This window comes from Barbus barbus (assembly GCF_936440315.1).
Source record: "Barbus barbus genome assembly, chromosome: 1".
In the NCBI taxonomy this organism is placed as follows: domain Eukaryota; kingdom Metazoa; phylum Chordata; class Actinopteri; order Cypriniformes; family Cyprinidae; genus Barbus; species Barbus barbus.
The window spans coordinates 7,178,537-7,195,868 of record NC_136729.1 but is presented as its reverse complement, the minus strand read 5'-3'; the positions used below and the strand labels follow the sequence as shown (position 1 = coordinate 7,195,868).

Genomic DNA, 17,332 nt, shown 5'->3' with positions numbered 1-17,332 from the left:
GAACTGATACTCTGTTCTGTGCCTCATAAGAAATCCTACCAAATCACTTTTTTTATGCATACACCGATATGACAAGAATATCTGGATTTATTTCTTATATGTATTAATTATACTAAAGTTTGGGGTTGGAAATGCTGCATTTGATCAAAAACACGAAAACAATATTATTGTAAAATATTACTGCAAATTTAAAAAAAATTTCTTTTTACATATCTAATAAAATTAAATTTATTCCTGTGATGCAAAGCTGAATTTTCAGCATCATTACTCCAGTCTTCAGTGTTACGTGATCCTCCAGAAATCATTCTAATATGCTGATTTACTGCTCAAATATTTCTTATATTATCAGTGTTGAAAATACTGTGTATATAGTGCTGTGCTTTTGAAATATTTTACTGGAAACGGTCATTTCTTTCCTGGAACAAAGTTCAAAGGAAAGCATATATTTGAAATGGAAACCTTTTGTACCATTGCAATTATCTTTACTGACAGATGTTCACATGTTCAACCTAAAAGGATAAGTAACAACATGAGTAATTGTAAGATATATTGAGCATCATGAAAAGAAAACTAGTTTGGGTTTCCATGCATCCTTTATTCCTTTATATGCAGTACAATAACCACTGTGTTGCACTGAAGCAACAACCAACAGAAAGAACAATAATCTGTCTTGTGGCACATTTAAGGCTTTAAAAGATAAAAAAAAAAAAAAGAAAAAAAAAGGCTACACACAAAAGTGTCTGTACCAACTACGGTTTTCTCTGCATTATATTTGCATACTGTGATTCCAGTGTCAATAAAAATCAAAGCTAAATACCATTTACTTCATATTTTATGTATATATATATGAGAGAGAGAGAGAGAGCGAGAGAGAGAGCAAGAGAGAGAGCGAGAGAGAGCGAGAGCGAGAGAGAGAACAGTACGGTTATCTTACAAACCAGCATTAAAAGAGGTGTAAATATTAATAATTACTGAAAAAAATTGTAAAAACGTCAGTATCAAAAGCAATGACGGGCTCAGATGTGGTCAGTTTCTGCCATTCCTTAAAAAGAGTCTCAAGTCCACTGAGGTCAAAGAGCTTCATCTCCGAACAACATGATACATGAACCGCCACTGCATACAGCAATACAACAAGTCAAGTTAAACGACAACAACTTCTGCTATGCATTAAAAACATACAATCAGACGATCACACTGGTTTGGTAGAAATCGATGTCCTTCATTAGCGTGGAAAACACTTCCGGTCATCCTGTTGTGAAATGTCTGCGCAAACAGTCCTTCATACGCCATATGGGGAAAAACATTGAATAATTTATTTTCCTGGGTTTTGTGATTTGTCCATTGTCTGGAAAAGAGGACGAACGTCAACGCGATGAGGAGGTGCGGTACCTTATTTATATCTAGCGAAGGCTCGGCTTTCACAGTGATTTTCCCATTAGTGTAGCAGCGAGCGGGAGCCCAGAGAAAATCTTCAAAATCCCCTTTCTGAAAAATCATTGATAGGAATGTCGGAGCGAAATATCTGAAAACATAAAGCTTATTGTAAGGTCAATGCTAATAGCAACAGAGAAAGCTTGAAGTTTCACATTTTTTATACAACCCACGATTAGAACGATGTAGTGTTTACGCCGAAACAATGCCCTGAATGCTGTGTTGAGACAAAGCACAGTGTTTCACCGCTGAAAAGACAATACGACGACTCTTTCCCCATTGCATTCGAAATCAGAGACAGTATGTCTTCATTATTTACGGGTCAAGTCACTTCCACAGGTCGTCCAGTTTTAATTAGCCCAAATTACAATTATTTCGACTGGAAAGTCCGCGGCCTTTACCACACAAACGCATGTGCGTATGAACGCACCTAAACACACACACACACACAAACTGGCCATGTAAAAAGTCAGTCAATGGTTGATCTTGTACTAATCAACTTGAAACATAAAACGGAATGCTATGAAAATTCCCGCCAAAAACGATCATCAAAACAAAAATATAATAACCTGAAAACACCTGCACAATAAAAGTGCAGTTTAATTAACCCTTGAGGAGCATTTAAAAAAAAAAAAACGGCAGAAAAACGTGAGAAAATCAAGTCGTCAAATGCAACGTACTGAATGCGGTGCAAAATGTCAACGTTTCTTCATCAAGTATAAAAGAATAGAAAGTGGTTCGAAATCATTAAAACGCATTTCCCCCGTAGGGATGAAAACGCCCCGCTCCTAAATATCAAGAGAGAGACTTCAGCTTTTTTCGTCAGCAAGTGCAAGTACTGATGGCGTCCTCAGCCCTGGGTAAAGGGGAACCCTACACACACACACATGCGTGAGTGCGAGTGTGTGCGCGCGCCTCGGCCTGCCGCGCTGCGCCGCGTCTTCAGGAGGTAGCCAGTTCGAACGTGATGAACTGTTTGAGTCTCTCGAGGTACTGAGCGTAAAGCTCGATGTCGTTGTGCCCGGCGCCCTCCACCCACAGGGGCTCCACGGCACGTGGACATCGCTCATAGATGGCCAAACCGTGGGAGAAATCGATCACTTCGTCTTCTGTGCCGTGGATGACCAGCACTGGGGACGCCACCTTTGACACCTTGTCAATGCTGAAACACATGAAGACACATAGGTGTATTAGACAAATCAATGCAATTTACAGATTTTTTTTTTGTCAAGTATCTTGCAAGTTGCGAATTTATTTTATTATTATTATTTTTTGTAATTGCAGCACATCATCTAATCCACTTTACAGGTTCTCTGGTCAAGCAGCGCCAAAATAAATCAGTAAGATACCGTCTGGCATTCAAGGCAATTTTTAAATGATCAACAACAGTTTTTCTTTTAAAATGCCATTTAAGGGTAAATTTGAAATAAATAGCACAACAATAATAAACCAGCATGGAAACATGTAGATGGCATGATTACAATGCTGTGCATCCAAAAGAATTACGTTTTCTCAGTTATTGGTAGTGGTACTAATATTAATGAGTTAATGATTCAATAAAAATAAATAAAATGTAAAAAAAAAAAAATACATTTTCATTTAAAAAAAAAAAAAAAAAAGTAAAAAAAAATCTTAATTTGTTCCCAAAAATATTATGCAATACAACTCTTTTCAAAATTGACAATAGTAGATGTTTCTTCAGCAGCAAATCAGCATATTAGAATGATTTCTGAAGGATCATGTGACACTGAAGACTGGAGTAATGATCCTTTGCACCACAGAATTGAGTTAAATTTAAATTGTAACAATATTTCTGAGATCAATTTTTTGTCTTTCAAAAAAACACTACTGACAAAATTTCTGAATGGTAGTGTGTGAATAATTTGAAATAAATAAGAACTGAAATGGCTACATACCATCTGTTATTTATGCAAACATTGCTTAAAAACAACTAATAAAATGTCAACTGTCTGGCAAGACTAGCCATGTGTTAATGTGTAAACACTCTATACATCTCAAAAAGCTGTTTACACTATACTGTGTTGTCAATAATCATAATTGCAGTAAACCGTTTCATAGGTTAAATCGCAACACCAGCTCCACTCCGGCTAGTGCAGGTCTGCTAGCTCACGCGTGATCAGTCCAGAGGAGTCAAACAGGCATGCTAATTCATTTGTCACTCAACATGCCTAATTGTTGCTTATTTTCCTCATTGGTGCACAGGCAATCAAATTAGAGTAAGTGAGGTGATTAATGCGTGACACGAGCTGATGGAATAATTACACCGCCTATGAAGAATGATGCAGTTATCCAAACACCAACCAAATAAATATGCAGCATGAATTTCAACCTAACACATTCCGATGGATGACTGACAGTGTAAATACTGTATTTTTATCAGGCAACACACAGGGAAATGCTGTGTTAAATTGATTGGGGAACTGTTATTAAAAAGACAGTTTTTCAGTCTTTAGCCAGGCTTTCCCTCTTTAATTCTAAAAGAAAGTCCCGAAGCGAATAGTATATTTCATGAGATTTGATCGCAAAGTACAAGGATCCCATGACTAGAAGGTCTATAACACAGCAAAGTGACTTTTTTCCATACAGGACACTTGATGTTATATAATTTTCTAATATATAATTTAAGGGGTCACTTCTATGCATTCACAGGTTTCGGTTTAAAGGGATAGTTCACACATAAATGACAATTCTTTTCCAACAGCCTGGTTTTATGCGCATTTTGAAGTATCGCATCAGAAACGAGTGATGGAAACACTGAATTTCGAATAAAACTGCCTTAATTTGCAAAAAAAAAAAAAAAACGTTTTTACGCTCGCTTGAGGTGGATTTTGACTTGTGCGAAAAAGGGTTAATGCGAATAATGGCAGATGGAAACGCATTTTGCATCAAAGCGCATCAAAGTAGTCAGGTGACTTTGCACTATGGGGTGGCAAATCCTGACTAACCAGCGGATGGATCTTGTTCCACAGCATCTGAAATGTTGTTATGGTTATTCGGAAATGAAGTCTGTCTTCAAAGTGATTCTGTATAACTGCCTCCCAGAACTGTTACACGACTGCTTTCCCAAACAGCGGGAATCCACCTCCGAAAGCAATAACTACTTTCATTGCGTTTCGTCTGCTCGTTCTGAGGTACAAGTAATTATATAGGAAAATTATTATATTCAGTAGCTTCTCCTACTTTCCTTAGTGATGTATATAGTGCCAGTTTATAAGGAACTGTCGATTTGACTCATTGGATTGAAACGGTGCTTGTTCGCGAATGTTTTATGCAATATTCCAATTTTGCGCACAAGTTAAATTTGCAACTTTGGATGGAAACCCGGTTATAGACTTTCATAGTGTGTTGTTTTTTGTTAGTTTTTTCCATACAATGCAAGTCAATGGATACAGTTGTCAATGGCCGTCATCTGTTTAGTTATCAACGTTCTTTAAAATATCTTTCATCAACAGAAGAAAGAAACTCATACAGGTTTGAAATAACTTGGACAGTAAATGACGACGATTTTCATTTTCGGGTAAACTATCCATTTAAGATCTGATTGAATTCAGTGTTAAAATCTGCAAAAACATAGAAAAACCACAGCAGTGGCGAAATCTTAGATATATTAAAAAGCATTCATATTCTTTATTAAACGCAGTAAACCATTTGAAATCTGCCATATTTATTCAAAGACATTCTAAGCATGCGTATAATTTTTTTAGCCCCAAATGGCATAATACTGGCAAAACTGGGGTTAATGTGACAAGGCTAATTTGATATTTCCTACTGAAATGAAGTTTGGATGGGATTTGAGCTTTTTTATGCCAATAACCTTCAGTTATATGACTGCTGTGAGCTATGATTTGCTGCTTCCTATTGCTTGTCAGAGGCGGTGGAACATTTCCATTCATTAGAACATTTTATTGAACAAAAATGTGAAAACAACTGTGAACAAGAGTCATATGAAAAACTGTAAATTTTAAAACGACATATCTGTTATGCTAGCATATAGACAGACATCCACAAAACTGCATTTTGTTTCTGTAGCGTCTGTAAGGGAGCAAAATTGATTTGCGGCACTGGCTGACTTCACCTTTACCTGACTCATCTTTTTCTTATTAAAAACTATACCACCTCAGCACACTTAATCCAAATGTATTTTTCGGTTTTTTTCCCTCAACTTGAATGATTCACTCTTGCCTAGTTGTGGACTTTCCATCTATTCCTGGATTTGCACCTGACATTTCACTCTTGCATCCAAGACTTCACACTGACTGGTAGTGCTGTTATGATGCTGGAATATCTGACTTTGATTAAATACTTAATAAAATATCAATGCTCAGTACCATCGATACTATGAGGAAAAAAATGCCACAGCATTTAAGGAATAACATTTTCACAATATCTAAGTTAATTTACTTTTGGCCATAGTCAAACTATTATATCAACTGGGGGGCCTGAAAAACTTTTGAATTTGTCTTTCAAAATGCATGTTTTTGAAAGTGTTATGATCTCCATGTAACCTACAAAAATACAATTTTGTGAAAACGGTGACATCTGTATGTGAAACAAAAAAAGTTTTTAGTATAATGATGTCATGTAAATATACCCTAAAATTCCTTAATCCCATAATATGAATAAAAAGCCCTATGCAAATAAAGTTAAATGATAATATAATAAATACATGACTACTGTAATACAACTGCACTATAAAATAAATTAAATTATTTCATTAAGTATATTTTATTTATTTTACGTCACAGTAGTTAAATGGTAATAGTTAAACCATCAAGCCTTTATTTTGGCAGAAAATTGCAAGGAGACTTTTATAGAGAATTGGATATACAGTCATGGCCAAAAATATCGGCACCCTTGGTAAATATGATCAAAGAAGGCTGTGAAAATTAATCTGCATTGTTAATCCTTTTGATCTTTTTTTTTTTTTTTTTTTTAAATCACAAACATCTAACCTTTCATTGGATAATAAGAATTTTAAATGAGGGGAAATATCATTATGAAATAAATGTTTTTCTCTAATACACATTGGCCACAATTAACGGCACCCTTTTATTCAATACTTTTTGAAACCTCCATTTGCCAGTTTAACAGCTCTAAATTTTCTCCTATAATGCCTGATGAGGTTAGAGAACACCTGACAAGAGATCAGAGATCATTCCTTCATCTAGAATCACTCATTTTCTACAGGGTTCAGGTCAGAGGACTGGAATGGCCAGCAGAAGCTTGGTTTTGTGCTCAGTGACCCATTTTTGAGGACTGTGTTTGGATTATTGTCCGGTTGGAAGATCCAATCATGGCCCATTATAAGATTTCTAAGAGTCTCACTCACTTATTGACTTTTTATCTGTTGGTATTTGATAGAATCCATTATGCCATGTGTCTAAAGATGTCCAGGACCTCCAGCAGAAATATAGCCCACAACATCAAAAATACAGCTGTATATTTCATTGTACACATGGGGCAGTTTTTATCCCTGTGTTCACCAAACCCATCTTGAGTGTTTGCTGCTAAAAAGCTAATTTTTTAGTTTCATCTGACCATAGAAGCCAGTCCCATTTGAATTTCCAGTCGTGTCTGATAACTGAATATGCTGGAGGTTGTTTTTGGATGAGCTAGGAGAATTGTTCTTGAAACCCTCCAGAACAACATGTGGTGATGTAGGGGCTGTTTGACAATTTTTTTTTTAAAGGTTTTCTGACCCCGAGACTATTTTCTGCAATTCTCCAGCTGTGGTCCTTGGAGTGTCTTTAGCCACTCAAACTCTCCTCCTCACCGTGTATTAGGATAATACACGTCCTCTTCCAGGCAGATTCGTAACATTTTCTGTTGATTGGAAATTCTTAATTATTGCCCTGATGGTGGAAATGGGAATTTTCACTGCTCTAGCTCTTTTCTTAAAGCCACTTCACTAATTTGTGAAGCTCAATTATCTTTTGCTGCACATCAGAAATATATTCTTTGGTTTTTCTCATTGTGATGGATGATTAAGGGAATTTGGGCTTTGTTTTCCCTCCTATTTATATTTATTTTAAACAGGAAGCCATTACTGGATAATTTCATCTTCATAATCACCCTGGAGTGCTCAAAACTGTGAATATGAATGGGAATATACTTCAGAGATATTTTACTCATAAGAATTTCTAGGGGTACCAGTAATCGTGTCCAATGTGTATTTGATAAAAACATATTTCATAATTATATTTTCCCCCATTTTAAATTCTTATTATCCAATGAAAGGTTGGATTTGTAATTTTTTTTATTTATAAAAGATCAAAAGGATTAACAATGCAGATTAATTTTCACAGCCTTCTTTGATCATATTTACCAAGGGTGCCGATATTTTTGGTCATGACTGTATAAATGGCTGGTTAAAATGACACCCATGTTTCATTGAAGTCCAAGATTTCATTTGAAGAAAGCAAAGCCAACGTGACCCATGGAGCAGGGAAGGGAAGCAATATCGCAAGCGCCAATATGAGACGAGACTCTGTCTCTCTGTTCCTCTTTACCCCTCGTCAGTCTCTAAGAGACCTTGACTGTAGGAGTCAACGCTTGCCGCATTTTAATATTCAAACCATGCCACACTGCAGCCGACAAATCTACAGAGACCATTCACAACAGGCTTTGCGAACACCCACCAAATCTCACACACACACACACACAAACACACACACACTCCCTCCTGCGTCCCTCGAGTCCACAGGATCTGGGATCAATAACTGGAAGAGAAATCCTGGACTTGGCAGTGGTGGTTTCCAAAACTCACACCACCAGATTTGCTTCCAGTCTTGTAATCTGAGGATTATTTAGGGTGTTATGTTTGTTTGAAGGAGGCGTTCACACTAACGGTGTTTTGAAGCGACCCCAGGTCGATTGTTTTCAACAAGAGTAAGCGATTTCCACCGAGCGTGAGTGCCAGCGACTGGTGGTGAAAGTTGAGTAATCAACAATGATGCAATGCGACAACTAGTGCAGACAGTAGCTTGTCGGCTCGTATAGTTCAGTACAAATGCAAACTAGCAACAGAGATCTTCATGGTCAGTGTGAACGCACCTCCAGCCAGGTACATGACGGAGCAGCATCTGTTACAGATCTCTCATCACTAGGTTGGGTTGACATAAGGGGTTGTGAGGGAGAAAAACAGCTGTTTCTCTACAAGACAGTTGAGGAACATCTGCACTGCACTCTGATAAGCAAATAACAGATGTGTCCAAATTACTTATGAAACACCATCTTGCAAAAGCACCATTCCTTTAAAAGTATAGTTCATTCAAACATGAAGTTTGCTCACTCTCGAGGTGCTTCAAACAGTGCTTTTGTCCTTGTGTGGAACACAAAAGAAGAATTTTGAAAAATGTTCAAGCAGCTACGAGTTCATAGAGGAACCTCATGATTAATCAAAATACAATTGAAATAATACAGTTTGATGTGGGTATCAAATCATAAAATATATATGCAGTGCATATGTTTCAGAGTGAAGCGCAGCACTGTGTTCTTTTTCATGCAAAAATTATTTGATAATTACTCATAGTAGTAAAACATTTGACTTTAGATGCAAACAACTACTTTTAAGGTGATTTTATGAAGTTTTATTGTCTTTTTGAGGCTTGCAGTTTCCATTTTTCCAAAAATACCTGCTTTACATCACATGAGGGTGAGTAAAGGTTACGGTGCCGAATTTCAAGCCTAAGAATTTGACCACAGCACTATCCCAACCTTCATCATCTGACTGGGTGTAAAGTAAAAACTATTAACTCATCAGTCCTAATCCCACTTCAATCCTCATAACTCATAACGTCAATCTTCATAGACTCATCTAACTTACAACAACAGCAAACCATGGTTCACTGCAAAACTCAGACAGCTCTGTCAGGCCAAAGAAGATGCTTAAAGAAAGGAGGATAAAGTCTTGTACAAACAGGCCAAATACACACTGGAAAAGGAGATCAGAGTGGCAAAGAGGAATTATTCTGGCAGGCTAAGGAACAAATTATCCAGTGATTCTGCTTCAGTGTGGAAAGGTATGAAAGATATCACCAGTTACAAGACATCATCCCCCAGCACTTTGGAGAATCAACAACTGGCAGACGACCTGAATGAGTTCTACTGCAGCTTTGAAAAAACACCTCACACCCGCTCTGAACATCTCTCCACACAACCCTTCACACCACCAGCAACCCCCGTCTCCCCCACACCTACAATTCAGATAAGTGAAGATGACGCAGGGCTCGCAAAATCGCTTGCCCGACGTCCCGGGGCTATTGTGTTTTCCAGTCGGGCTACCAAAATGTATCACTGCCCTGCTCAACGGGCTACCTTAAATACAGGGCTCCCACACAGTGTTCCATTTAATCTGAGCGTGTGCGCGACCGCGCTCTTCTTCAACCACGGACGCGCAGAAGAAATAATGTGCCTTGCGCACACAAAAATTAGTTGGGAAGCCATTTGATTGAATGGCGCCAGTAAAAGGGAAAGAATAGCAATGCTCAGGCAAACCGCTATAAAGCTGATGTCACGACAGAGTTAGAACCGGTGAATGCGGTTTACAGGTTTCATAGAAAGAGAACGATGTGCACCAAATGAGTCGCTGTAGAAACGGAATACTTCAATGGTTGCTCAACACGAGAGCCAACGCAAACGCAATGACATGTGAAATAAAACGTCCTCGTGTATTAAAGAAGAGTGGCTTGATTAAGTGCTGGAAATAACGGAGGATGGGCAAAGAATGGTAACAAAACTCTGAAACACGTACAGTCACACACAAGAGTATTGTACAAACTGTACTATCGATGTTTAGACAGCTATAGAAGAATTCATGTGTTCACGTTTTTTATATTTAACTTACAGATCTCAGCTTAAGTTTTGCTTCAGTTTCTATTCTATTCAAGATCAGTTATTTATCAGGTTTTTGACTTTGAGTCTCTTGCTCATCAAGGCTGTATTAATTTCAAAAATACAGAACAAACAGTGATATAGTGAAACATTATTGCAAGTCTATACATTATAGTCCTCCCACCCCCCTGTTTGAGGAAAAATAACCACCAAATGGATTGCAGAATTATACAAGCTATTTTAGTCATTATACATGTTCCTGCATAGTTTTTCAATGATAAAATTGAAAAACTACAGCACAGCACCGTATGCTACAGCACCGTGTTGTTTTTTACTACCAAGACGCTGTTTTTGAGCGTAATTTACTCCATAACGGACGCGAACAGTAACTCCCGAAGAAATATTCATCCTTATTACAACGTTATTGTTTCGCTGGACTAAAAGTGTTCGCTGGGATGTTGTTCTGTGGACCCTTACCTCTCTAACTAAACTGGGATTTCAGCAGTGGACGCGTTTGTGGCTCGCTATTACAATGATAAAGGTACGTACTGCTTTTTTATTCTGCATGTTTTGATGTGTACTGCTTACACAAATGTAGCAAATACATTCCTTATAAGATTTCCATCGAAAAACAGCGATCTGTCCTCGATGCTTGAGGCTTAGACCTTCAGAATGATATATAGTTTGTCAAGATTAACTTTGTCCCGTTTCATTTATTCTATTAGAAAACAATGACACATGCAAACAAAGAGCGTTGAGTGCAACGTCGCTCTGGTGAACGTTAACAGGTTAATATGCTCAAAACTGTGGAGATGATCGTGGACTTCTGGAGAAACTCCCTGCACTCCCCCCACTCACCATCACGAACAGCACTGTAACTGCAGTGGAGCCATTCAGATTCCTGGGCATCACCATCTCTCAGGACCTGAAGTGGAACAATCACATTGAGTCCATTGTGAAAAAGGCCCAGCAGAGGTTGTACTTCCTTCGCCAGCTGAAGAAGTTCAACCTGCCACAGGAGCTGCTGAAACAGTTCTACTCTGCCTTCATTGAATCCATCCTCTGCACTTCTATAACTGCCTGGTTCAGCTCAGCTACCAAATCTGACCTCAGAAGACTACACCGAGGGTAGTCCGGCCTGCTGAGTGAATAATTGGTACAAGTCTCCAAGAACTGTACTTATCCAGAGTGAGCAAAAGGGCTGGCAAAAACACTCTGGACCTCACATCCAGCACACTCCCTCTTTGAACTGTTACTGTCTACAGAGCTCTGAGCACCAGAACGACCAGACACAGAAACAGTTTCTTCCCTCAGGCAATCCATCTCATGAACACTTGACAATAAACATGGAACACACAACTCTATTATACATTATTTATTCATCACACATACTTATTTTTTCCATTTCAAATTAGCACATATCAGACCTGTACACAGATAATTGTCTATATTATATATTGTGTTTTTGCTATTTTGTACATTGCCTATTTGTATATTATTTTATTATCTGTGTCCTGTCCTGTTGCTGTCTCTCTGTTGCACTGTGGAGCTTCTGTCACTATAACAAATTCCTCATATATGTAAACATACCTGGCCAATAAAGCTCATTCTGATTCTGATAAATCTACTCATCTTGCTCAAACAAACAAACAAAAAAAATCCCAATTTTGAATCCGCCCACTCTAAGATTTCACACGTTATTAAGGGGAACGAACTACGTGTTAAGCCATAATGCTTTTGACAATTTGCAATCCGGCGTCAAGACAGCTAGCTCATTAACACCTTCTGTCAGCTGGCTGCGTGTCCATTACGGGTCTTTGACGGGGCCGGCTGGCGAGCTATTAGAGAACAGAGATGATTCAATCTCTCACGACTGTAGCCTCTCATTATGAAACACTGACAGAGCTGATGGAGCAGCAGTGAATCAGGCCTCCGCGACTCCTACTCATCACCCAAAAGACAGCGAGAAAAAGAACATCTGCCTCTGAGAGAGAATCACATTGATTACAAAGAAACGCACCCCCGACCATCGCTAATTTCACCCGGTCTGGAGCAGAGAGAGAGAGAGAGAGCGAAATGAGACTGTCGGTCTCGTTCTGCCGACACGTTTCTTAAGCTTCGACAGCATTCTGTTGGAGAGACACGGCTGTAATCTTCCCATTATAGCCCTTAATCTTGCAATTTGATCTTGTCTCAATTTAATTAGATTTAAATATGAGGTCGGATAAAACAGGATCAACAATTAAGAGACGTCCCAGACCGGTCGCTGGCGTCTAATCGCGTTTAATCCAGAAATCCGCATTCTGCTTTCCGTTTCAGACCCAATTTAACTGAGGCTTGACTTCAACGCCTTGTAAAGAACGACTTTTAGTATTATTTTGACCTCCTCCTGTTACATCCCTCGTCAAGTGCAGATCAAGAAAGTAGTTTTAATACAGGGACTGAAGACCTGTGACCTCCATCAGCATCTCAAAGAGGACTTGACAATTAAACCCAGGAGTATCGGGTCAACTTCCAAATGAGCAGTCATGTGAGCTCCTTAGAGGTGTTACCCATAAATCTTTTGTGATGCCTCTTAAGGGCGAAATCTGATCACAGCCGAAAGGTAGTATTCCAAGATGAAAACTAATGAAAAAAAAAAAAAGTGAAACCAAAGCCCATTAAAGGCATGTAAGTTCACTTGGCATATACTTAAAATGTTTTAGCTGAAATAAAATAACAGGCAGAAAATTTTAGCAAAAAATAGTAGGGACTTTGTATTATTTTTGTGTTTTATTTTTTCCAAAATGTATTTAAATGTTTCTTGATTCCATTTTTCCCCCTCTTTTTATTTTTTCTGGATTCAGTTTAATGGTTAAATTACATTTTAATAATCCAAAAATATGTCTAATTAATTGACAATGAAATGTACACAATCTAAAAGTGATGTATTAAAATAGCAAAAAATGTTTAGGATCCTATTAAATCAGTTTTATTTCTTATATTCAGATTGATTTTTCATGAATAATTAATCATCTGTTTTAATGCTTCTGGATTCTGCTTTAATGGTTAAATTAAACTTTAATAATCCGAAAACGTGTCAATTTACAATAATATGGTTTTATGAAACTGTTGTCTGTTTAAATTTTTCTGGATTTACGATTTAACACTAATTTATCATCAAAAACACTGGTGATCAAATGAAGGCATGAAAATATCAATTTAAAAAGTAAATCAATTTAACAATTCCTCTTTTTTTAGCAAACTGCTGGACAACATATGTTCAATGTTAAAATTAAACTTGATTTAAAAACAAAATTTACTAAGTTCCACAATATCCCTAAAATAGCAACTGCTTTGAAATGCAGAGAAAGAAGCATGCACTTTGAAATGATCTAGTTTTAATCTATTTCAAATGGTGACATCTTATCAGAAAGAGCTCACAATTGCAACTGATGATGAGATATGGACGCCCACTCTGATGTGTTATCAGTCAGGTAGCACTCAATCTCGCTGATTGCAAATTCAGTTTACGCTCGCTTTACCTAATTGTGCATGTACTATATGTGGCTATTTAAACTCAGATACACTTGTACAGTCCAAAAATTAACTTGAGAATTTCTTTGAGGTCACTGTGCTTTGGGTCAGTGGGATTTTATTTTATAGAATAATTAATACTTTTAGGTTGCATTAAATTGGCCAAAGGTAACAAAGACATTAAACAAATATCTGTTTAAATCAACATATTAGAATGATTTCTGAAGGATCATGTGACACTGAAGACTGGAGTAATGATGCTAAAAATTCAACTTTGATCACAGCAATAAGTCACACTGTTAGACATTTCTGTTACGGTCAGATTTTTTGCACACCAGTTTAACCAAGTAACATTTATCCATCAACATGGCGGTAACAAACTTTACTACGGGAAACTGTCGTTTCAAATGACTTTTGTCATATTGAATTAAGTTACCAAATTAAAATTATTTTTAACGAGCAACGCTTATATTAACTAATGTGAAATTTGTTCAGGTGTTAGTAGTTAATGTTGGCCAGTAGCCTATTGAGAAAATAAAATTGTATGTTAGCTAGGTTAAACTGCCTTTCTAGTTTTAGAATTAGTTTATCATTTTTAATGGGATTTAAGATTTACTGCATTTTTTTGTATTTGTGTTTTAAAGGCAACTGCAGTGAAGCTTTAAGAAAGACATGAGCAGGCCAGCCACCCTGAGACTGATAATTCATGGTAAGAGAACAACTATAGTTTTGAGAGGTTTGTGTATTATATGGGGGTTGCCTTTTAAAAGTGAGCCTTTTCTACTTGTTTTTCAGAGAAGACATTTCTGTCACTAGCAAAGTGAATGGTGAGCAAAGGTGGTGGCCAAGTTTTGGAGCAGCACCTGGGTTTTTGCAGATGGCTATGTATTTTTTGGCTGCTTGTCTTTTTTCCCCATTATGTTTCTGTTGTCTAAAGATTCTCTGTGATGATAAATCCAGAAGATACAACATAATGCACTGCAAAACGTCCTAAGACAGGAGAAACGGTGAAGATGCACTGTTCCATTGGAAGACTGTATTTTTAAGTGTTACAGGCTACATGCAATGTTTTAAATAAAGAATTTAATAATTTGTCATTATTGTGTCTGTTTTAAATGAATGCCAGTAGTATCTATGTAGAGTAAAAAAAAATATTCTATATAAAAGTTATCAAATCTAATGAAATCTATATTAAAATGAATGAATTACAGTAGTATACTGATGAATTGGATTTTTACTGTAAATTTTTGTAATTTACTGTAAAACAGTACAGTTTGCAACTGTAAATCAAACAGTTTGCTGTAAATCTTAATTACAGTAACTTACTGCAAAAACCCTTTGAAATGTCTAAAGGTGTTTATTTTAAAATATATTCAAACAGAAAACATTTTAAAATGCAATAATATTTCAGAATATTATGCAGCCTTGGTGAGCAGCAGAGACTTTTCAAAAACATCTTAAAAATTGCAATGACCCCAAATTTTCAATGGTATTGGTTTTACCGATAACTGAAATGTGAGACTTTACAACATGCATTCATGACCTCTAGACTGGACTATTGTAATGCACTGCTAGCTGGTTGTCCTGCATCTTCAGTAAACAAGCTACAGATAGTCTAAAATGCAGCGGCTAGAGTTCTTACCGGGTCAAGAAAATATGATCATATTACCCCAATTTTACAGTCTCTGCACTGGCTACCTATTAAGTTCTGTATCATTTACAAAATATTATTACTTGCCTATAAGGCCCTAAATGGTTTAGCTCCTGCGTACCTAACTCGTCTTCTACCACGTTACAATCCAACCCGCTCCCTAAGGTCGCAAAACTCTGGACTTTTGGTAGTACCTAGGATATCAAAGTCCACTAAAGGAGGTAGAGCTTTTTCACATTTGGCTCCCAAACTCTGGAATAGCCTTCCTGATAACATTCGGGGTTCAGACACACTCTGTTTAAATCTAGATTAAAGACACATCTCTTTAGCCAAGCATTCACATAATGCATCTTATAATCTTGTACTGCAGTTATATCTGATCAAATGTACATTATTATTATTATTATTCTTTAACTTGGGTTGAACAAATCATTTTTGCTTAGATGGAACAGCAGCTACGCTAATTATGTCTCTATTTGTTTCTCTGTTTCTGCAAAAAGGATTAACATCCCGTGGTAACTAGGAATTACAGAAGCTTCAGTCTGGATCCAACACTTAAATGATCTGAGATGACCGAACACCTGAGAAAGGATGGTGCCAACCCCTCAGAGGACCTCAGAGGATGCCAATGCTCAGACAATATACATAATTACCAAATTTTGCCATAAGATAAATATATTAAGGTTCTGCAATATATAAATATATTGTGGAAACTTAATTTCCTGTAGAGCTGCTTTGCAACGTTTTGTATCGTAAAAAGCGCTATACAAATAAACTGAACTTGAACAACAGTACAGTTTCTCTGAATGATTTCTTTACAAGCGGTTTGTCTCCTCATACAATCTCTGCCAAACCATTTAATATTAAAAGCAGGAAGCCACCGAGAAATATCACATGGCATGCAACAACGACTCCTGTCTGTGCACCAACCCACTTACTAGGATGATTTTGATAACTCTTCTAAAAGAGCACTTCACATATTTTGTTGGTCTGGTTTTAAACGTTTCGGCAACATAAAACAAAATGAAGCTTCATGCAAAAACTGCAGCAGGGGAATAAGAGTGACAGAAAATACATGCTTTTCTACAAACTTGTAGAAAGCTGAAGTGAAAGGGTTTGCGGGTCGTGATGAGGGAATATCATGACTAAAATAAGTGAGCGTGGAATAAAGATAGGTCTCCTCCGCTGCACAATTGAGCAGTTTCTCACTGGCTTTATCTCGGCAGCCAGACACGGAGGTTACAGCCGAGATGAAGGGAATGAGATTCAGAGGTAACGCACGCTTCATCCAACGCTTTCTAGGAAGCGATGCACGTTCACAGAACCAGTCAAGGGTGTGTGTCATCTATCACAACAGGGGGTTTCAGAAGAACTACTTTGATTTTACCAGAAGTATTGCTTCAATACTTCTGACATGTTTCAAGCTGTGTAATGTAACAGTATGAGAGCAATTGCAGTTTCACACCGCTGATCAAGAGTTTTCGTGGCCGGTTACAGGGACTGATTTTAAGAGCAATTACACATAGAAGTTCACGACAACTTGTCCAAGAAACACACACCTGTCAGCGCAGACGTCCTGTAATTCTCAGGTTTGAGAGGACTTGACGTCAGATTTTATTTTAAGGAATGGATGGAAGTTACTGTCCCTGGCAGCGAGACTGAAATAAAGCCTGTGTGCGAGTGTATTTGTGCACTTATACTGCATAAGTCACGTCTTGTGTTAATTGCAGACTTGTCAAATTAGGAGTAGTATTTAAGTTCCCTCATTCTGATCTTATAATAGGAGCACAATACAATAACCAGTCGTTCTTTTCTTCCTCATGCTTTGTAATTATAGACCATCCACATGTCCAGCATCTGTTGTATATATATCACAGTAGT

The 17,332-nt window shown here is 37.4% G+C and overlaps 1 protein-coding gene across 1 annotated transcript in view; it reads right to left on the bottom strand.

Moving 5' to 3' along the window:
* Positions 1-577: 577 nt before the first annotated feature.
* LOC306857526 (alpha/beta hydrolase domain-containing protein 17C) overlaps positions 578-17,332 on the bottom strand; it is a 58,368-nt gene continuing 41,613 nt past the window's right edge. Inside the window, exon 3 of the mRNA XM_079397508.1 lies at positions 578-2,593. Within this exon, the coding sequence (XP_079253634.1) occupies positions 2,374-2,593 (220 nt within the window). The 3' untranslated portion in view covers positions 578-2,373. The remainder of the gene's footprint in view (positions 2,594-17,332) is intronic.